The sequence below is a fragment of the Juglans microcarpa x Juglans regia genome, chromosome 1D (assembly GCF_004785595.1).
Source record: "Juglans microcarpa x Juglans regia isolate MS1-56 chromosome 1D, Jm3101_v1.0, whole genome shotgun sequence".
In the NCBI taxonomy this organism is placed as follows: Eukaryota; Viridiplantae; Streptophyta; class Magnoliopsida; order Fagales; family Juglandaceae; genus Juglans; species Juglans microcarpa x Juglans regia.
Genome location: NC_054594.1, coordinates 43,546,639 through 43,569,458, shown reverse-complemented (window position 1 = coordinate 43,569,458; position 22,820 = coordinate 43,546,639). Strand labels below are relative to the sequence as shown.

The following is a 22,820-nucleotide window of genomic DNA, read 5'->3' as shown; positions in this document are numbered from 1 at the left end:
TTTCCTCTTCTTCTTAATTCACTTTAACTCTTCATTGGTCACGAAATCAATTCTGTTTTGCTGATAATAGCTAAGATTTTTGGATATATATGATTCGTCGCATCTTTGGATTGTTACGTGATTCAGAACTGATATAGTAAAATTCGAGAGTTGTGTCAGTGAAGTAAATTAATAAGGCATTTGAGATCGAGTTCAATTTACATTACATTTCAGGGATTACAGACAAAAAATAGCACAACAATTGTATAACTTTCCAAACACTTGATTACAATCGATCGGCTGCCGGAGAAACAAATGAAATACCGAGAGACAATCCGAAGACACTAATCACACTGACTCGTTAGGAAGACGATGTACTATCTTCTCTATGGCATTATATTCTTTATTTATGCTGACCCAAATTCTGTAAACCACTTCTCATGCTTCTCTATATCAGCTGCAGAAACACTACGTTGGACCTTCACCAAGGCTTCTTCAAAGTCGCACATGGCAACAGGATCGTTTGAAATCTCATCCTTTGGCATGTTCTTAATCTCGTCACGTGTTTTACCAGCTATTTTACGCCTCATGCCATTCAAGGAAGCATCCCGGCACACGTTCGTCAGATCATCTCCACTGTACCCCTCTGTTCGGCGAGCCACTTGGTCAATATCTACATCAGGGGCCACCTGATACATGATAAATATGATCGATCAGGGAAAAAGAACTGCCAAATATATTTAGGCTAAAATTATGATAAACGCATACAGAATTCCCTGCTATGACAAAATTATACCATCAAGACGATAACAATATAAAAAAATGCAGAGTGAAAGCAGAAGCAACAAGATCAAAAGCTACCATGAATCTTTTGATGAGAAATCCCAGTTTTTATTCAAAAGTGTTAAGACTTTCTTCGTAAACATGTAGGTGCAGTTCTATGCCAATCAAGTTACAATTATATTATCAAATCCAGGAGAGAAATGACACCACGTCTGAAAATAGAAACAAGAAATTCAGATAACACTGCAGAGAAATTAGAAGTTATGTGCAGGACCAAAAAAAAAAAAAGACGAATCTGGTCAAAACATCATATTCCAGTACACGCCCAGAAAAAATACCCATACCCTATTATACCTCTACAGTTTTCAAGTTGATCCGTATAAGCTCCTTACGGCTCTCAAAATTTGGAAGGGGAATATAAATACGCTTTTCCAGCCGCCTCCTGCATTAAATTATATCGAGTGTGATTAATAAATTCAAATGGTAGACTTTAGACATGTATATGAATAAAGGATGGTTACTCAATTGACAACTCATTGGGTAAAAAAAAACCCATAGATAGATGCATAATATAGAAAACCAACCTCAACGCCTCATCTATGTCCCATGGAAAGTTAGTAGCTGCCAAAACCATCACTATTTTACGGGTACCATCTTCACCTGTGGAACTATTGTTTACGCCATCCACCTGAACTAGAAGCTCAGACTTAACCCGTCTGGATGATTCATGCTCCCCCGATGCCCTGAAAAAAAGAAATTATTTGAATTTGGTTTCGATAAAAATACAAAACAGAATTGCCAAAAAATATTCAATTAATTTACATATTAGAGCAGAATAAACATATCACAGATCTGGTTATCCACAAAAGCACAAAACTATATGAGCAGCAACATAGCCAAAAGATGGATAACACACAAGAAAAAGGATTCCAAGAAAAAAGGATCATTAAGATCTTACACTAAAAGAAGCGGAACAAACATCAATTGGCTTTTCAAGTATCCACAAGAAGAAGTGAAAGACTTACCCTCGGGCATTGCAGAGAGAATCGATCTCATCAATAAAAATTGTACTTGGTGCATAAGCTCTTGCAAGATCAAACAAGCACCGGACCATGCGCTCACTCTCCCCACGCCATTTAGAAGCCAATGTAGCTGACGAAACATTGAAAAATGTGGTACCACACTCAGTAGCGACCGCCTTAGCTAGTAGTGTCTTCCCAGTTCCGGGAGGACCAAACATGAGTACTCCTTTCCAGGGTCTCCTAATTCCCTACAAGTAAAAAAGCAATAAGCTTTAACCCCAAGTTCCAACCAATGATCTATACCTGCAGCTACATCTCATTGCACGAGAGAAAGCCATTAAATCCAAGGAGAAGCAGCAATGTGGGATAGAAAATTAGAAAGACCCCTACCCATTCTTTTGGATAAGTAATACTTAACAAAATTAAAAAACTAATTTTTATATTTTAAATTTATTCTTTTATCTTTCGTTTTCCCAGGCCAATTAAAATGTGAGAATTAAATTTGGGTGGTCACATCCAATACAAAAGTTATGTTGGTATGTCCTTAATACTCATTCAAATGGAGTTAAAATAATCCTAGCACATAGAACGTTAAAACAATGATAAGAGCAGAGAGAAATCTGCATCTGCGCACATACTATAGGTTTAATACGGATATGTATAATTAAAGTGAGATATTAGCCAATATAAATTATAATTGTTAATGAACATGATTTAATTTAGTGATACACAAACCACATGCAATATAATCTAATGCAACTTAGCTGTAACCAGCAAATAGTACCTGGAAATACTCAGGCATCCATAGAGGAAGCACAACAGCTTCTTCTAGTAGCCTTTTTGCTTCACTCAGCCCTGCAACATCATCCCATCTCACACCAGGACTGTTTTCCAACACGTCCCTTTCAAGCATTTCAGCCAACTCAGGATCAGGCCCCTCATATTGTGCCCTCTTTGACTTTCCATCTTCAGCATCGCCAATCTAATAATTCCACAAACACATTTAGCAGAATATAGATAACGTCAGTCTTATATAACTATTAAGCATACTTAGAGAAGGAAGACAGGTACAGGTGTTTCAGAGGCTGGAAACAGAAGAAGAGCATGGATTACTGTTTCCTCAACAGAAATAACAGATAGCAAAAAAAGATAACCGAAAAAAGATTTAGTTTACACATTTTTTTATTCTGAAAGATTTCACATGATAAGAATAAAAAAGTGGTCGGTAGTTACAAATAAAAAAAAAAAAAATTCCTGGATGGACATAGGATAGATCAATTCATCCATCTCATGCATAATTTCCTTCTAAAATCATAATAAAGATCAAACAACTGTGCGAAGAAAATACCTGCCTGCACCAATTACTTGCCTATAAGTCAAACAAATCCTAAATACAACACATTCTCTCAATGGGGCTTGCAACATCTTCATATACATCGAAGGTAAGACTAACCGTAGAATGTTAGAGGAACACCATACACTGAGGAGCCGTGCTTCAGTAAAACCAATTTAATGCATTGAGAAGGGAAATTAATCCTTTATTAAAGTAAAATTAGGTAATCAAGGCCTTGTCCACTTTAGCCTGATTGGATCCATCAAGTCACTACCTTTGAATAACCAAACCATACTTTTGATCCCATATAAAATATAATTAAAAAAGGAACTCATTAGTTGATATGGTCACATCTCAAAGGAAAACTCCAACATTTGATAATTTCAGTGCCAGTAATTCCAGATTTTGGATCTAAAAACTTTTCAAAACTTCCACATCATAAGCAAGCATCCAATAGAACATTGATGCTTGGAGTTCAATTTGATTTGAAACCAGAACAGCCAAGTGTAATATGACTCTTGGGATCAAAATTTTTTCATGCAAGGACAGTAAAAAACAACTATGTAATTGTATGCTTCCTCCTTTGGAGATAAAACTCCACCCACCTATTTATTACCAACTATAGGTCCACTAAATAACAAAAATTATGCTTTATTATGGTAACTCCAAACTGCAGTTAATGAGAACTATTTTGCCAACTACAACTTACCGTTGCATCTCCTTTACTAGATTTGCCAGAACCAGTGCCTTTCTTTCCAGTAGTTGATGCTCGAACACCTGAGTTAACCCTGCTTGAACCACCAGCCTTTGTAGCTCGGCCAGTTGTATTAGTTCTAGCAGGACTGCGAGCCCATGCCCCATCTTGTGGGGACTTCCTTGTGCCCACTTGACCAGCCCTCGCTGGTCTTCTACTGGAAGTATCCCGACTAGGTGGCCGCCATACATCAGGATCATCCATTGGACCACGTGAGGAAGTTGGGTACTCATCCAATGGTTGAAAAACAAATGAAGATTTAGAATTTACCGGTGGCGAAGAAGTGCGTCGGGCTGTGGCACCCTCCTTGAATGCCTTTCTCTCTGCATCTAGTTGCTTTACAACTTCTATCTCTTCGGAAAGGGCTTTTTTAACGTTCATCCATTTTGCACGAATAAAAGGGTCATCAAGAGTATTTAGGTGCCTGAAATCAGAACAGATATGGAAAAAGCTTTACTACCTGAACTCTGGCACAAACCAGAATAATGAAATATCACAATATGAGGTGTTATCATCTTATATGACACAATTTGCAGCGTAGTGCGACTGACAACAACCAATAATCATTTTTGGATATGATGTTCTATTAACCCTGGGTATGTCTTAGTAGGTTTACGAAGTAGAAGGTTGGGGTAAATATTTCGAGCCTTGTCCACATTAGCCAAGCAGATTTAACTAAGAGAAAACTATGTTTGACGTAATTAGCATATTCCAGTAAGTAAAGGTCCTCGTCCCTAGATTCCCAATTGCATGTATTCACCAATATCCATATATTTGAAAAGTACAATATCAACTCTAATCAACTTAACCAAGCCTCACCTAAAACAAAACCCAATATCCAAAATTCTAAAATTCTTCATATTCCGAGGTGTTTCAGAAACCAGATTGCTTATCGTTACTGAAAAAAAAAAATATACTTATCCACGCCAAAAATGTACATCCCGCACTAAAATTTTCCTTCTTCAGTTATTCTCCATCCAAACAAACAGAACCTCGGAAAAATTCAGCCAACCATTTTCCACAACAAAAAACCCCCAAATCAATATAAACTAATGGAAATCATGAGCCCAAAACTGATGGAAAAGAAACATGCGCGCAATCAAAGCCAATGACACCAACATTTTCAAACACTTCCCCTAGGAACTTCCAAGACTATCAACACAATACCAAACTCAAGCCACTTATCAAATGACAGAATTCAAAAGAGATGAAGGCAGAGATGACTCACTTGTTGATCTGAGCAATGGCGCCGTCGAAAAAGATAACGGAGGTGTCGTAGACTCCTTCCATAGCATATTCCCTCGCCAATTTCAGGTGTTCCTGCAAGCCAGACAGTGAAGCTCCTCCCATTCTCTCTCTCTCTCTCTCTCTCTCTCTCTCTAAACTTCTATAGAGAAACGAAATCTGAAGAATTACGGTTTCCTCGTGAAGAGAAAGGAAAAAAAGAAGAAGAAAAAGCTCACAGTGTCCGAAAGCTTCTCTCTTCAGTACTTTTTCTCTCCAGTTCTTTCAGATTTTCTCGCTCGGTCTGGTTCGATGGAGCAGTGGACTCGATGGCGACGTTTAAACGACGACCGACGGAAGGGATGAGGGAGATGAACTGACGATAATGCCCTTGATATTTTTAAAGTTTTACGTTTTCGGGGAAAGTGGGTGGTATGAAATTATGAATTGGGCTTTTTTTTTTTTTGGTTCGGCCGTTGGGTGGGGTCGGGGGTTGGGTTTGATTGTGTTTGGGAGGGATTGTCGGCCGTTGGAAATGTAGGGCCCAGCCGTTACAGACTTAATTTTGAATCTTCTATAAAAAATTTATATTCACACCGAATTATAAATATAATTCTTTGGTACATTTGGACACCAAACTAAATTCAACTCATCTCAACTCATTATTATAATTTTTTTAAATTTTAATACAAAATATAACAAACAATTCAACTTTTTCAAATCTCAAAATAATAATAATATAAAAAATAATATTCTAACAATATTTTATCATCTTAACTTAACTCAACTCAACATCCAAACGCAACCTTAAATATTATATATTAAATCCTCCTCTCATTTATATTTTAGGGTGTTGACGTGGAATCTTTAAATTCATATTTTAAAAGATAAAAGTTTATTTCCATTGATGAACAATACAACATCAATTTAGTTTAAAATTTTTTTCTCATCAGCAACTATTTACTATCCCACATCTCATGAAAAAAAAATATAAGTGCGGTGTGTAAAAGTGAATAATGGCTGATGAGTATAATTTCTTATATAGTTTAATCAAAATTGAATATGGTGTAGTATATAATATTTTGAGCATAAATAACTGGTCCAACATTATTAAAAGCTATACTATTATTATTTCGCTTTTTGATGTAACAAGTGTTTGATAGTCATATGATTCTTGTTCTTCTTCTTGTAACAAAGATTGATTCAATTGATTTATTGAAGATTGTCACATCTTCAAATAAAAAGAGATTCCTTCGTTGGAGTAGTGAATAACCATAGAGAGTTGTGACGGGTTGTTGACCAATGGAAATCATGGGATAGTAACATAGAAAAAAGAAATATGGTCATGTACATTAAAAAGAAATATGATGTTGTATCGAGCTTACAATATTATATAGCTTTTATCTGCTTACTCCTATTCGAGAATGCACTAAAGCAATTTCTCCCAATCATATTCAATATGCTTCTTCCCGTTATGAGATTTACCATTTTTGGATATTTATTGGAAACCTCCAAATCTTTCCTTAAAAATAGTAATACTACATACAGTCGTAAGTATACAAGCATCGTACAGTCGCTTTAGAAAATAGTATAGTCTATTATTAAAAACATTATTACAAGATTAATTTTTTTTTTCATATGAGTCGTATTTATTCACTTTTTTCAAACTGATTATGCGGCACTTGTATACTCATAACTATAACTATCATTTCTCTTTAATGAATGTTGAACCTACCGAATTACCTTATCATCAAATCACTGCGGAGGCAAAATCTATTTGTGCCACAAAAACCCTTCAAGGCATCGAGTGCCTAAGAAAACCATGCTAAGGTTGATCATTTATGAGACAACTAGGACTGTGTGTATTCATTCTACTTCAAATCATTCGTCCCGGTGAAGAATTTGATCATGATGACAATTGCTCAACTCTACGATCAAAACCTCAAATTATAACACAGACACTATGATGTGGTGAACATTGTCAAAGAAATAACTGTATTAAAGTAAAGGTATGTTTTCAGAAATAACTTTTTGAATATACAAAACCAAAATTAGTGTTCGAATTTTATCAAGGCTTCCATTATTGAAATGCAAATGTAATTCCAATTTCAAGGTTTTGAATTAACCTTAAAAATTTTGGGTTACTCCACCATCCCATCTCTGACCAGCTCTTCTAACCCTTTCCTCAGCCTCTCTGCAGCAGCTTTACAATCACTCTCTACCAAGCCTCCAAAGGAGATCCTAACATTCCCTGGACACCCACTAGCACTTCCTGGGATCACAACCACCCCATGCCTATGAGCAAGCCACCGAACAACTTTGAAGTCATCAACATATTTCTCCGGAAGCTTTGCCCACAGGTATATAGCACCTTCTCCTCCCTTAACAGCATCTTCTCCTCCCTTAACAGCATCTTCTCCAAGGGGAGACAGTGCTTCCAAAACAAGTTCTCTGTTCTTGACAAGATTTTTTACTTGCTCAGTAACCCATTCAGGTCCCAATTCTAAGGAGTAAAGGGCAAGATGTTGTGAAATTATTGACGCACAGATGGGAATGTTGTCTTGAACTTTGAGGAGTTGAGCAGCAAAGCCCTCTACTTCTGAAGGGTATGCTATCTGTATGCACTCATAATTAGCTTGGATCAGCAGTAAGGCTCAGAAAATAAAACCTAGGATGAAGTTGTGAAATATGCAGTTGGAAGAGATTATTTATCAACCAAAACAAATTAAAAGCCAGCATCTACGGAGGAAAGGAGGTGAGTTTTGTGTTTAATAACTGATTAGTCATCACAATGAAATAATTAAGATGTCATATTTTGGAATAGCATATGTCTTGATACTTGACGGTTCCAAAGCTTATCCATGCTTAAAATAATATAATAATAACATAAGAAGATAAATGAAGGTACTAGCAATTTTGAAGGCTTTTTGTTTGAACGGGAGGAACATGTTGCTGGAGAGGATAATAACTAAATCCAAAAGAATTAAGATTTCAAATCAATTAACACTATGAAATAAAAGTGACTGCTACCTATCGAGTAAGAGGTACATTCACAGTCACTCTTTATATTTCAATCATAACAACTGCACAATTTGTTCTGAGCAAGCTGTGCTCCATTTAAAATTTGGCAAAAAGAGTACATGACTCTTTCATATCTTGACCTAAATACATCAACAAACATGAGAGATCAAAGCATTACTTACATATCCCACCCGCCATCCCATCATCCCATATGCTTTGGAGAAGGAAAATATGTTGACTATGTGATCTCCCTCCATACACGAGTGTTTTAAATCATCATACATGAAATACCTGTGAATAAAATTCAGACTCAACCAGGAGGGAACACTTGAAAAATGATTAAAAGATAATCTTGAATATAAAGTCAACCGGATTAGATATAATTGGAGAAATATCTTTGAAAGTAATTGGAGTTCCCATAGCAAATTTAATGTTAAGGTGCTACGCAAAACTATGTAAAGTGTATCCTCCTTGTTCCCATCACAAAATAGAAATAATTTTTTTTTTTTTTTTTTACAAAAAAATGAGTTCTTGTTCAAAATTAAAATCATATTGGATGATGAAATAGGATGAACTGAGACACATTTATGGGGTTAAAAGCCCAATTATCTAACAACTATTAAAGAAAATATAAAGCAAACGTAACAGCAGCTAGAAAAGCTAAGTCAATAAAAAGCTTTATGTAATGAAGGCTATGCAAAAGGACATAAATTTCAGGAAAAACACCATATCTCTAAATTTCTTCCTTTATCTCTGCATTAGATATGTAAATTCATTTATCATCAACAGAGTTATTCTACACGTTCATTAACCATAAAAGCCAAGTATCTTAGTTTGATTCTTAATTATCTTTCACCTAGGCACGAAGCTAAGCATCAGTGACATTACAAAACTGCAGATAAATATAAGGAAACAATTTGCAAGCCTAAAAAAATACAAGCCTTCCCAAGTCTTTGGTGTGCACGTACGTGTGTGTGTGTGTGTGTGTGTGTGTGTGTGTAGTAACAGGTAATCAATAATTTGATCGATGAAAAAATAGGCATGGTCCATGTATGCAGGACATATACAAGGGAGACATCTAATTTGGAGTAATCAATAATTTTATTGATGAAAAATAGGCATGGTCCATGTACACAGGACATATACAAGGGAGACATCTAATTTGGATTTGCAGCCGATATATATATGTAGGTAAGTATACACACCACACGCACATATACAGAAATATACATATTACATGATTCTATGCATTTTGTAAAGATTTTAAATTGTATTGATTATCCTCACTTATGGAATAGCTTGAACCCTGTATTTTATAGATCTAATTCTAGCTGAGGACCAGATAATTGATTTCATAAAGAATTTCAGCATCTTTAGGATTTCACTCCCCCCCCCCCCCCCCCCCCCCCCCCAACAAAAAAAAAAAAGAAAAACAAAAAAAACTAATATGTATAGAAGACTCGGAGGGAGAGAGAGAGAGAGATCTTAAGAACATATCTGACAAGTTGTAACCAACACATTTACTCATAAAGAAATTTGATGCCATTATATGTTATAACTAACACTTACTCATATGTATTATCTATAACGAGCCAAGATCCAGCATCTCTGCAGAGGTCTGATATCCTCTACATAAAAAGGAGCAAAAACAGTTAGAAAACTCACGAGAAATCTAATCCGAGAAAATAGTTTGCTCTCCAGGGCTTGATCAACTCTCATTATTGCAACATTTGTCTGAAAAAGGACATAGGTATATGCATGCATGACCACTCATGCATAGAATGGATAGGTAGAGAGAGAGAGAGAGAGAGAGAGAAGAGAGAGAGAGAGAGAGAGAGAGACCTTAAGAAGAGGCTCTGGAATGTAAGTCCCAGATGGGTTGCCGGGATTAACAACAGTAACAAGCTTCGGGGCTGGTTTAGTTTCCAACAATGTTCTTTCTAGCCAGTCTAGGGATCAATAGAAATCAGGCAAATGTCTAAACAAAGAAATAATAGTCGGAAAAAATGAGCTGCCACATGACTTATGTTCATTCGCATCAATCCTCCAATGTTCTTCTTTTTAAAATTGTTAAAGGATACAATATAAATAATGAAATCTAGCTATTTCCATCAACTTAGACTTTTGAAACAAGTGGTAGTTTAACATAATATCGTAGCAGAGGTCCCAAAGTTCGAACACTGACTTTACACTTCATCCTATTAATTAAATATTCTATGTCTTGGGCCCACTTATCAACGGGGAACTTGGCCCACATGTAAGGGGAAGCGTTAAGGATTTAATATAAATAATTAAATATACCTCTAACTTAAGTTTTTGGGACAAGTGGTAGTTTAACAAAAATAACAAACTATATTGTATTATGCATATAATTTTCTAATGCACAGACGAACCCAGTAATAAACCTCAAGGTGTGTCATGAAACATGGAAACAAAGTATCTAGAGTCTGAAATGGAAGATAACATGTCCAGGCTTGATTCTGTTATACTTGTTACATTTATTTAGGACCATATAATACCCATTTCCCTTCTAATAAACTGTTGCATGTCTATAGTATCCAATTTCACACAAAAAGCAGCAAAATTGTTAAGAGGAAGTTCATAAATGTCAAAAGTTGCAGATGTCTTATATAAACTGAGAAGGTGATGAAGCTTCACACCTGCATCTGGATATAGCGTCGTGGGATTACCAGGACCCACCAGTATGTTAGTGATGCCAGTCATCTGGAAAGACATATAGGCATTGAAGTAGTATGGTGCAAACATAACCACAGAATCGTCAGCATCACACAATGTAAGAACAAGATTTACAAATGCCTGCATCACAATTGGTAGAAAATTGCATCAGATTTCATGAGATGGATATTATGGGACTGTTGAAAATCGCATTGTTTTGTTTCAAGTTAATGGAATGAGTAACATGAATCTTGCAACTGATACATTATTTCTAGCGACTGAAGAAAAACTAGGTTAAATAAATTAGAAAACCCATCACTTTTAACATATATGAATTTCAGTATTTGATCAAAAAGTTTCTGATACAACATTTAAGGGGAAACACACCCACACATGCACACTCTTTTTGTTGAGGAGAACTTCTTAACTTGTATCTTTAGAGGGGTCTTATTCTATCCTTCCATCTTCCATAACATGTGGAAGTTATTTCATATCTAAAAGCAGTTGTGAGACATAGAAGCAAATATTGTAAAATTGAAAAATGAGATCATGGATAAGCAAGCTTTAGGATCACCTAATACTCTGAAGAATAGAGTACATGAACCTAACCACAAGGAACCAATTGAAGGCTTTCATTTATGTACAATTAAGCATCAGGTTACATCAAGTGGACCCTTTCCCCTCATCCCATAGCTAAGTGATAAAACAACACAGAGCATGTCAACTTAACTTCGGTACAATCCAAAAATCATATAATTTTTCTTTCCCTGATATACCCTTTAAGAAAATTTGAGAAAACAAAATAATGAAAAGGATTCTTGACTACCTGGTTTGCACCAGCAGTAACCATCACTGAGGATTTGTATAATTTGTTTTCATTTTGCAGCTGCAAAATGAAGAGAAAATAATTAACTTCCAACTTTCAGTTGGATGGTCATAATTGTCAACATTCAATTTCTGATTAAGAAAATGAATTTAAGGGAAAAATGCCAAGTTGAACCATTGGGAGGGGTGCTTGAGATGACAGTGGCTACATAACATTAACGATTTCTTTTCTGAGAAGTTGAGCAGCATTATTTGGGACCAGAAAGAGAAAGTCAGCTAAAATGAGTTACTTGAAAAAGAAAGTCAGCTGAGATGTTACGTCATATACAACTCTTTGAGATATATATACCTTTTTTACCAGGGCTTCCCTGAGTTCAGGGATACCTTCGTCCGCACCGTATCTACTGATGGATGGCTCATACACAAGATCTTTCACCTTATCCAAGGCCTGCTTGGGCGGTTTCCAATAGACAACTCCCTACGGCATATTTCAACCAACAGCATAACAAGATACATAAAGATGCAATTGGCAGGCAAAAACCACCAAAACTGACAGCTTTAAATTAATTGTATAAGTTCTGGCAAGAAAAGAAACCAATTGAATAAACAATAACAGCAGATTTAACTATCTCCAACCAATGAACAAGTCTGCATTCATAATCAGAACCTTAAACACGAAAACTCCAAGAAGTGGCTCGAGTTTGTCAAGACAAAGTGGCTTAAAGCACTACTTGTGATTTTGCAGCTATCTTTTCTCAAGTTCCAAGAAGAAATCTATTGTGTGGTTTTCTGAAGTGAACTTCATACCTGGTATATGCATTGTTTGAGCATGTTTGGTATTGTTCTCCCTAAATAAAGGATGAAGAGAAAGTATGAAACCGCATTCTATAAAGTGTTTTTGGAAACCGTTTTTTCAACCTTTTCAACTTTTTTATATCACTTTTACTGTTTTATATTTTCCATTTAGGAAAAATGAGATTAAAAAAAAATAATAAAAAAAAGAACAACCCCAATTTTCTTATAGCCGTTTTTTATGTAATGAAATGAAATGGGACAACGAAATTATTTAAGGATGAAAAAAGGGGGAAATACTCTCTTAATCCTGCCATTTTCTTTGAGGTTCTCAAACAAATTAGAAGAAAAAATCAAAAGCTTCAGTTTGAAGTCTCTGAGAGGGACAAGTTTCTAGATCAACTTGGAAAATCAGTTTCTGAATATGCATTGCCAAACAATTTTTTCGTGCCTTGACAGTCTCCACTTTTCAAAACTAAGAACGCCCCTTGCACCAAACACGGCCTAATTTCAGAGAAAAATAAAAAGATCTAATTTCTCGGTTCCTCCACATTGCAAGTTTGGAACACTAAAAGATATACTGTTTTCATCTCGTCTCTCAATACCTCCACGATAACAGCAACGCCATAATAAACACAAGTTACAAGAACATGACATTGGAATTAGAAAAACAAACCTGAGCCAAAGACACGGCATTTTTGGCTCCTCGGATCAGTTCCTGTATCTGCAAAAACCAAAACCCCCCATTTGTTCACCACCAAAAACATAATCTTTTTCGAACTAAACAAAACAATCTTTTTCTCCGCGCCCGATAAAAATACACAAATTCAAATATAAATTGAAGCTAAAAACAAATGGATTCAAGGAATAAAAAGTGTTGGGGGATTCTAGCCTGAATACCTGAACCATGACTGGCATGTCAGTCTCCAAAGCCCTCCTTGCAAGCTTTCCATACGAACCCATCTGTCTTACCCAATTCAACACCCACGATCCTCCAAATGAGCTCCAATTTAAAGCAAAATGTCCGGTTTTTATACAACCCACCGACCTAAAAGCCCCGAAGACAAATTCTAAATTCAGTAACTTACCCGGAAATTAATTCGGAGTTAAAAGATCAAGACCAACCTAACCAAAAGGCCGAGCGTCGAACTTTTGTAGCAATTCAACTTTCTCAGCTACAACGATCAAGTAACCCGCGCCTTCGACGACACCCACTATTATTTAATATGATATGATGTGGCTCCTTGTAGAATAAAGTCAAAAAGATAAGCCGAACAACGCAAAGCTTTCTTCTTTTTATTTTACTTTATTTTATTTTAATGCTTTTTGCAAATTCAGGCACTGTGTCTCTGTGCGATTCGTTTGTCTCTTCGCAGAAGTGGACGAAAGTTTTTGACCTTTTTGTCGGATCGGTCACTTGATTGGGAACCTTTATCGAAGAGAAAACAAAACCCAGAAAGCCGTAAAGACAGATATTGTACAATATTCGTTTTGTAAACTCGGGGGAAAAATGAAGACCATAACGGTTTTGCCAGATATCTCCGAGAAATACGCTTGGACATTTATTTTGTTGCTTTATTTGTCTTTAATTATTAATTAATGCATTAGATATGGGGCGAAGAGCTGGACTGGCATCACAGACAATGGGAGAGCAAGAACGTGGCAAACGAAATAATTCAGCAGATTTCCATGGATTTTCTGGAAAATTGAATTCCATGAATACCCTTTAAGGCTTTTAGTTGGACTTTTAACTTTTTATTCCTGGGATTCCTTGGCCGTGTGGAGGAGAAAATAGATCAGCTACATACATACAAACCTTTATAAAAAAGGCAGATCATATCTAAAAAAATATATATATAAACAAAAATATTTTTTATTAGTGATATCTACTTTTTTTTACAAATGATTTACATAAGTCTTATTTATTTAACACTTGTACTTAACGTTACTCAGAACCAACATCTCATTTGATAATCCTTTGGCTTTGTGATCCTGCGGATTTTGAAAGGATGTGAAATCATCACTTATCGTAAAAATTTAACCTAATGAAAATATATAGATTTTATTATTTATTTTATATTTTAGTACTCATCTCACATGTGGGTTAGACTCTCCCTCAATAAGTGACCCAATAAATAGAATATTTAATTAAATGAGATAGAGTATAGAGTCAATATTCAAATTCAAGACTTCTGCTCTGATACCATATGAAATTATCACTTGTCTCAAAAATTTAAACTGATGGAAATAGATAGATTTTATTATTTATTTTATATCTTAACATGGTAGAGAGATTTTTATTTTTCTCTTTTATTTTTACTTGTACCCTTGAATTGCTTCAAAACCAGAGTTTATATACACTCACAAATTTTGCGCATATTTTTTTCTTATAACAAGTAAATTCTATAAAAATATAATTTTTCTTTGCAGAGTCTGCCTGTACATTTAAAATTTTATCTAAAATTAGTCGACAAAACTATCTGATTGTCTTAAATATCAAAATTATATGAGACTTACTCTATATAATTATATCTTTTTTACTCTTAACATTTTGGAGTTTCAGTAAGAATTATAAAAGATCTCCATCAAAATCTAAATTCATCACAGCTAAAAAAGCATGCTCTTAGCAAACATTCTTATGAATACATGATTGTCACTTTTCCTTTAGGCCACGCCAACCAAGGTTCCTATTTTCCATTCATTGTAATCATTAATGAGGGAGTTGAAATTCTTTCTTGCATGGATTCTCTTCTTTAATGGATAGAGGACACGTCTTATAGTTATTGAACATGATCTATATTCTTCTTTTTTTCTTTTTTTTTTTCTTTTTTTGATAAGAACAAAATATTTCATTAATAAAAAAAGTTTACAGATATTTTTCAAATCAAATGGCCTGAGAAATAAAATCTGAAAAACAAACATACCACATTGAGATATCCTTAACATTCCAAGCAAACCGGACAAGTTTGTGAGCAACCTGATTACCTTCTCAATACATATGTTGTATTTTGCACTCAGCATATAACCCTTGAAGTTTCTGATTTCATGCACTAATGGATCTAACAAAGTAGCAGTTTCAAGTTTATTATTGAGCACTTATACAACAATCAAACAATCTGACTCAATCAACATTCTTTATAAGTGGTTTGGATTCAGAGATGAATTGAGATGGGTTGAGATGGTTTGTGAATAGTAGAATAAAAATTAAATTATTTATTATATTTTGTATAGAAATTTGAAAAAATTATTTTAAAATTTGAAAAAATTAAATTATTTATTATATTTTAAAAAATTATAATGATAAAATAGGATGAGTTGAAATAGATCTAAGTAGATTTTAAACGCAAATGAGGCCTTAGATTCCCATGTTAGCACACAACTGTAAGGCTGAAAGTATTGCTAATAATTCAATAGCTTCAGCATCTTTTACTTCATACTCAATTTTGCTAGCTGTCAACATAACATCACTATTCTCATCTCTAAGCACTAATCCCACCCCTGCTTTATTGATCTCACCAAAAACAACTTCATTTACATTCAATTTCAGCCAATTACTAGGTGGGGGCTTCCACTCATAGTAAGCTCGAGCCATAGACGGCACTTGCTTCGGATCTATGAATGCATATAAAAGTAATTGTAGCACTTTTTATAAGTATCTCGTTCTACTAGAATTTGTGGTCATTAACATGGAAAAAATTAAAATTTTAAAGCACCTAATTTGTAGAACTGTGCAAGTGGACCGGACAGTTTTTACAATAAATAATTTTATGATGTCATTATGATGCAGACTTGACGTCAATTGTATTAATAAGATAGTTGTTACTCTTACAAAAGATTTGATAGAAGTAAATTTATAAATTGACGTCGTTTTATGTGATACTTAAGATTTATTTTACGATAAAAATAATTTTACAATCTTATATATTTTATCAATATATCTTAATTTGTAAATTTATTTTTCTAATTATAGTGAGACATGACAACCATGAATTTAAGAAGTGGGATTTTTACGAGAAAGAACTTCGTACCACCAATTGTAATATCACAATTGGGGATATTAAAAAAAAAAACTTGATATATAGCTGCAACGCTTCGATTTTATATTAAATAAGGAGGGGAAATGATAGGGTTATTATTTTATTATTATTTATTTACTATTTTTTTTGTATTTGATTTTTTTTAATTTTTAATTTTACTTAATAGTTAAGAAATTGATTATTAATAAATTTATATATTTTTTTAATTTTTTTTAATGATTAAAGATGTTAAAAAAATATTTAAAATAAAATAATAAAAAAATAAAAATATTATAAATAGTAAATAGATAGTAGATGAGTAGTAATACCATCACTGTCAATAAAAAGACGTGGCAACCATGCATTAAGTCGTGCGCACCTGATGAGTCACCTCTACAATAAATAACTTTTTGTCAGTACCATGTGTAACGTGATTAAAAGATAAAAAACTTTAAAAAAAAATGGAAAGAAAAAAACGATGAAAAACTTGACAAATATAACGTATGAATTCTAAAGAGAGAACAATGGGGAGGTTTAAACTGTGAGTTTAGATAAAAATTAAAAATTAAATAAAATATTATTAAAATATTATATTTTAATAATATTATTATTTTGATATTTAAAAAAATTAAATTATTTATGAAAAATGAGAAAAGTGACATAAAAAAATGAAGATGTGACATAAAGTAATGAAGGAGCAGAGGATAAATGGGACAACCAAACGACTTATAGGGGAGATGTCTTCTTCCGCTGAAAGGACCTAGAAGGGGAGAGGACGGTACTTCGACATCTTATCCAACTTCTTCAATCTCGCAACCGAAGCTCCAGCGACAACTTCTCTATCAGAAGGTAGATATTCGATTTCCATTATACAATGAGGAAGAGAGACTATGAGAAACTATAAAACAAGCATATTATAATGGATTCGCCTTCTTAATCGACCCGTGGACCTAGGCCTAGTGTCAACCATGTAAATCTATGTCTCTCTCTTTTATTTTTCCCGCATTTAGTTTCTTTCATCGACATGGATGTACGCACCGACACCGTACAACCGCACCAAACTACGATCGAGGGCCCCAGACCACATCAATTGAGATTCAAATAGTCTTAACGGACTATAAATGACTCTTTCCCCCCTCCCGATCTGTTGTGTTATTTTTTGGTATTAACAAGAGTAGTACATAAAATGAAAAAAAACATCTTATAATTTGTTGGTGAAATACACAATAATATAATAAAAATTACAATTAAAATAAAATTAAGACGAAGCTAGTTTGGACTGAAGCACGGAAATATCGCTCTTTTTAAGGAGATTCAAGCCCTCTGCAGTGTACAAAGTCTCAAATTAACCGGTGCAGCAGAATTCTTCTTGACTTGACTCCTCCAAGATACAACAGCCTAACTGATCGTTGTATGACTCAAGCCTACTCTGTACAAGTAGTTAAGTTCAAAGCTCCACTCAAAAAAACACCTTTCTTTAATTTAAAAATATTCTCAAAAATATATACACACTAAATTTATTTTTTTTATCTCACTTTCTCTTAATAGTCACCTCATCGTACCCAATGATCAAAAGACCATATATAGACCATACGGACAATAAACGTCCCAGGAGGTAAAAAGACTTAACGGGCAAAAACTAATAAAAAAGAATTAAAACACAAGCAGCCCACCAACGACTACAATAAAGATACCAAACGGCTACTTTACAACAAGTCTACTAGAGAAAAAGGTTACTGGCAATCAAGAACATAAAGATGGGCTGAAAAACGTTCAAGCAATAAACCCCATAACGTACAGTAACGCTTCAACCATTAAACTTATTAACAGAATAAAAACACTTTAAAGACCATTCTCATTATCAAATGCCACCGTAACAGCACAAAAAGAAACGTTATAAATAAAAATTATTAAAAAATACTAACATATTTTACAGTTCTTCTACATACAACTACAGTGTAATGGATGCCCAAACTTTATTAGACATAGACATAGACATAGATGAAAGAAGAGAAACCAACGGATGCCCAAACTTTATTAGAAGAAAAAGTCCAAGTTGAATTCCTTTTTTTTTCCTTGGAGATATTTAGAATCCGAATAATTATTTCTTGAAAAAAAAAAGTGAGCTTCATCTCTATAGGTATTTTCAGAAACGAAAAAGGCACCCAAGAGGTTCAAGATAGGAAGCCAAGTTGAATTTTTTTTTTTCCCTTCTTGGAGGTATTTAGAATTAGAATAAATTATTTTATTAAAAAAGAAAAGTGAGTTTCATCTCTAATCCTTAAATTCAATGGATTCCGACTTTTGAACCTTTCGCCTCGCCGTTGCCAAGCGCCAATACATGCTCCAACACCACTATCAAAGTTTCCAAATGTGAGACTGTGAGATGAAGACGAATGAACAAATGTGAGAATCAGGATTTGGCTTCTATGTGCTTGGGGTGATGTTACTTCGAAGAAGAATATGATGAAAAAACAGAAGGAAGGTAATGGGAAGATAAAGACGATACGAGATGAGGTGTTTTGACAAATTGAATGAAATAGTGCCGTTTCATTTATGCCACATGAGATGCAGTTGCACCGCGATTTTTCTAACCGGTTATGAATAGCATTTTACTATATTTTATATTAAATAGATATTATTCATTTTGAGTGAAATGAAAAGAACTCCTATTTAATCATTTTCAAATATAGACACTTCATGTAATTCATGGCAGCACAACCGATTTCATTATTTTATATAAAAAGAACCACCCAGGTACGCCCACACAGTTGGTCTTACAAAAACATTACTGCTCTCTCTCTCTCTCGCGTACACGTTGCGTCTGATCTCGCAAAATATTAATTAAGCTTTAGTGCGCACAATTATTTTTACATACTCAATCCATATTTTACTCATGTGATTAAATAAATGAGTTATTTTATATTAAAAAAAAGTGATGTTATCAAATATATTAATAGAGTGCATAAAAAATATATAAAAGTGACTATACATAAAATTTTTACTATAAAAAATGAAATACTCTCTCTCATACACACACATTTAGTCTCATTAGCTTCGTTTGAATAATAAAAATGTTTTATTTCATCATTACAATTATTTCAAATTTTCACAAAATATAATAAATAATTTAATTTTTTCAAATCATAAGACAATAATAATATTAAAAAATAATATTTTAATAATATTTTATTTAATTTTCAACTTTTATCTAAAATCATCTCATTTTATTTTACTATCCTAACGGCTCCTAAAAACTAAAACTATTAAGGAAAATTTGAATTGCAAGCGATTATGCGCAGTAATACACGTATCCATTCAATATGATTGGTCAGAAAATAGATTTTATTGAAAACAATACTAATTTAAATTTAGAATATGAAGACAACAACATTAATATGCAGATTGGTATGCAAACTTGCTTGTACGTAACAAAACTGAACTATTAATTAATAAGCAACATGGTTTTTTAAGTTTTCAAAATCTTAAAAACACGTGTATTCAATTTCTTACCAAAACTCAGAATCTAGCGTTGGATCTCGATTGACAAATTAATCTAGAACTTTTCTTCGAGCCATTTTGTTTTTTTTCACAAAATCTTCTAAAAACCACAAAATATTCCTCGGGAGTCCGGGACACCTTTTTCTATCTTCTCTTGAGTTTACATTGCTCTGATTTTTTTTTATGTACATCTAAGTTTTTAATATGCCATTAAGTAGTTTAATGGCAGTTCTATCTATCAGTCATTGTAGAAGATCAATGATTTGGTTACGTTAAACTCACACCTAAAAACGAAGACTCATTTGTTATATATACTACACCAGATTGGGTTACGTTGTATTGGTTGGAAGTGTTGGCTGACTGATTTGGCTTGCTTGTTTCGTTTGTAGCTTGGTAGTCGTATCTCGATCCTCCCATGAGAAGATGTCACCCTTTTATCCTTGGGAGTTCGCCATCCACCGATCCATTGTCGTTGGGCAGCCATGAAAGACCAATAAACTGCACACAACTTGCAAAATTTAACCATGCCTTTAACTAGAGCTTTATGTTGGGCCATGTGTCCAACACATTCTCATCATGGGTTGGGCTACCCCATGTTGGTTGGGTTTATTGGAACATTACACACTTTTTTTTGGGTAAATCTTGCACTTGATCAATCTATTTGGAGGGATGCGTCTCCTTTCTTACATGTTGTAGCATTCTTAACACTGTCAATTTCTAGAAAAGAAAATGGTTCTCCTTGAAACAATTCAATCTCGAAAAGGCATCCGAGAATGCAAACAGGTTGTCCATAAATTGTGGCCTAAATGCACCCTAATATCCTTATATATACTATCAAAAATCACAAGTTTATATTAAATTTACACGCGAACACGAATACAAGAACCCATATCAACACAATGAATAACGTATTATATTGTTGACAATCCAATATTCATATTTCATTAGCCTTTATGGAGCTGATGATATTGTTGAGAATCGAGTTGTCATGCCCCACTCCCCATGATCAATGTATAACGAGTGCAATAAACTTTGAATGAAAGAATACAAGAATTAATTAAGGTGGATTTATGGTAATAATGATGAAGTAACGGTGTAATTAGGATCACCGGATACCGGCAACAATACTTAATGATTCGCATGGCCGGCCTGCATATCCTAGTGATGATCCTAACATATAATAATTGCTTGGGATCGATGATGCGCGCATGGTAACTAACCTGCATGCGTATTAAATGGATGTAGCCCATTTTGAGTAGTTATATAATGATTGATTTTTGGTGAATTTAATTGGGAGATAGATGATGATGATGATGATGATCGATGACAATACATGGTGGAGACTGGGAGAGAGTCTGATTGTCTATATTAATATTTAACGGTGACAACAACGTTTGTATTGGGGGCTACCATCAATGGTGGGGGGACATTGACAACAATAGTTAACCTTTACTGAACAAGAAAGTAAAACAACGTAACAAGGACAAAAGAGAAGACAACTTTTTGTTGGGTTACTCTCTTTGATCTCTCCCGCACTGTAAATTCAAGTGCTTAAGTAATTACGACTTGACAACAATGGTCGCACCTTCACACACCCTCAATTTTATTTCTACAAATTTTAAATACAGAAATGATATTTTACTATCGTGAAAAGCGTAAACGCTACCCCCCTTTAAAAATATGTAAAAAAAATTTATAATCTAAAAACATGTCTAAAAAAACTGGAACTGCTTGGGGGAACGTTGCAATAATTCGAAATTTGAAAATAGAAACGAAACAATAAAAGCAAAAAACTAGCAGGCTGTTGCTCTCGACAACAACATGCAAGTCATGTACGTACGTAGTTATAACTTAATAACAAATAATAAAGAGTTGGATGCAAATAAAGGTGGTCCCTTTTTGAGAAATAGCTGGTCTTTGCTGCATTTAGCATTCTCTTAATATCTGAGGACTTGCCATATTTCCTATCAAATAATCCCAGCTGGCCTGCCATGTTATTTTACCTTGTCGTTAATATAAATAATGTTATTAAAATCATGTCACAGCTTTTCTTTTCTTTTTCTCTTTCTTTTTCTTTTTCTTTTTTTAACGTATAAAATGAAAAACAACTTACTTCTAATTAACGTAAATTAAAAATAATAAAAAAAAATCTCCAAATTCAAAAAGCTCTAAAATCCGCAGCACAGAACAGGTAAAATTTTATATTATTTGATATTAAAATGCATACTAAAAAACTAAAGAGAGCTCCCAAAAACTCGTAGCCAAACCATCTTTAATCATCCGGCAATCGAACCTTAGCCGTTCAACGATAAAAAAAAACACTCAGATACAATAAACAAGTTAGCTAAAACATTAAAGTAGCAGGGGTGAAATAGTAAATAAAAACCTAAAATGGCCAGATCTCGGGAACGAAATCACCCAATGAACTGTTTTTCTATCATTAAAGTCAAAGAGTCAAACACCATTTTCTTTCTAATTAATTATTACAATGGTTACTGAGGTATCAGTGTCACTCCTCATTTTCTTGTTCTTTTTCTTTTTTTCCTCAGGGAATTTGAACTCCAAAGACCATCCCTCTCTCTCGCTCTCTCTCTCTCTCTCTCTCTCTCTCTGGCCTTCTCTCGAAGCTCTCGTCTTTGTTCTCTTGGAGGAGCTTACAAGATAGATTCAGGTCAAACTTCACGAATCATCATTAATAAATTTATAAATGCATGCATTTACGTATGTGTTCGCTTGCCCGTACTTTTTTTCGAATTTTCAAATTTTGGGTTTGTTTAGTCAGAGATCGACTTGTGTTTACTGGGTTTTTTATAGTTTGTCATATTCTACAACTTCTGGGCCGTGGCATTGATGCCTCTGTTTGCTTGATGAGAAAATGCGGGCTCGTTTGTAAA

At 34.2% G+C, this 22,820-nt stretch overlaps 3 protein-coding genes across 5 annotated transcripts in view; 1 reads left to right on the top strand and 2 right to left on the bottom strand.

Moving 5' to 3' along the window:
• Positions 1-159: 159 nt before the first annotated feature.
• On the bottom strand, positions 160-5,445 carry LOC121259256 (katanin p60 ATPase-containing subunit A1-like). Its single transcript, XM_041160773.1, has 7 exons — positions 5,100-5,445; positions 3,827-4,295; positions 2,569-2,766; positions 1,788-2,032; positions 1,347-1,505; positions 1,117-1,204; positions 160-668 (listed from the first exon to the last, which is right to left on the bottom strand). Exons 1-7 carry the CDS (start codon positions 5,219-5,221, stop codon positions 387-389), a joined length of 1,563 nt encoding a protein of 520 aa, XP_041016707.1. The 5' UTR covers positions 5,222-5,445; the 3' UTR covers positions 160-386.
• A 1,670-nt stretch (positions 5,446-7,115) lies between these two features.
• LOC121259897 (aromatic aminotransferase ISS1-like) lies at positions 7,116-13,584 on the bottom strand. The gene is made up of 10 exons (XM_041161704.1): positions 13,535-13,584; positions 13,310-13,457; positions 13,086-13,133; positions 11,967-12,095; positions 11,619-11,678; positions 10,777-10,933; positions 9,959-10,065; positions 9,686-9,744; positions 8,299-8,407; positions 7,116-7,710 (listed from the first exon to the last, which is right to left on the bottom strand). Exons 2-10 carry the CDS (start codon positions 13,370-13,372, stop codon positions 7,237-7,239), a joined length of 1,206 nt encoding a protein of 401 aa, XP_041017638.1. The 5' UTR covers positions 13,373-13,457; positions 13,535-13,584; the 3' UTR covers positions 7,116-7,236.
• An 8,856-nt stretch (positions 13,585-22,440) lies between these two features.
• Positions 22,441-22,820, top strand: part of LOC121259281 (cyclin-A2-4-like) — a 36,991-nt gene continuing 36,611 nt past the window's right edge. The window contains exons 1-2 of one of the 3 annotated variants that reach the window (XM_041160817.1): positions 22,441-22,597; positions 22,741-22,807. The gene's annotated coding sequence lies outside the window, so the exon portion shown is untranslated. Of the gene's footprint in view, positions 22,808-22,820 lie in introns of all 3 variants that reach the window. The other 2 variants (XM_041160831.1, XM_041160824.1) reach the window with 2 other exon arrangements.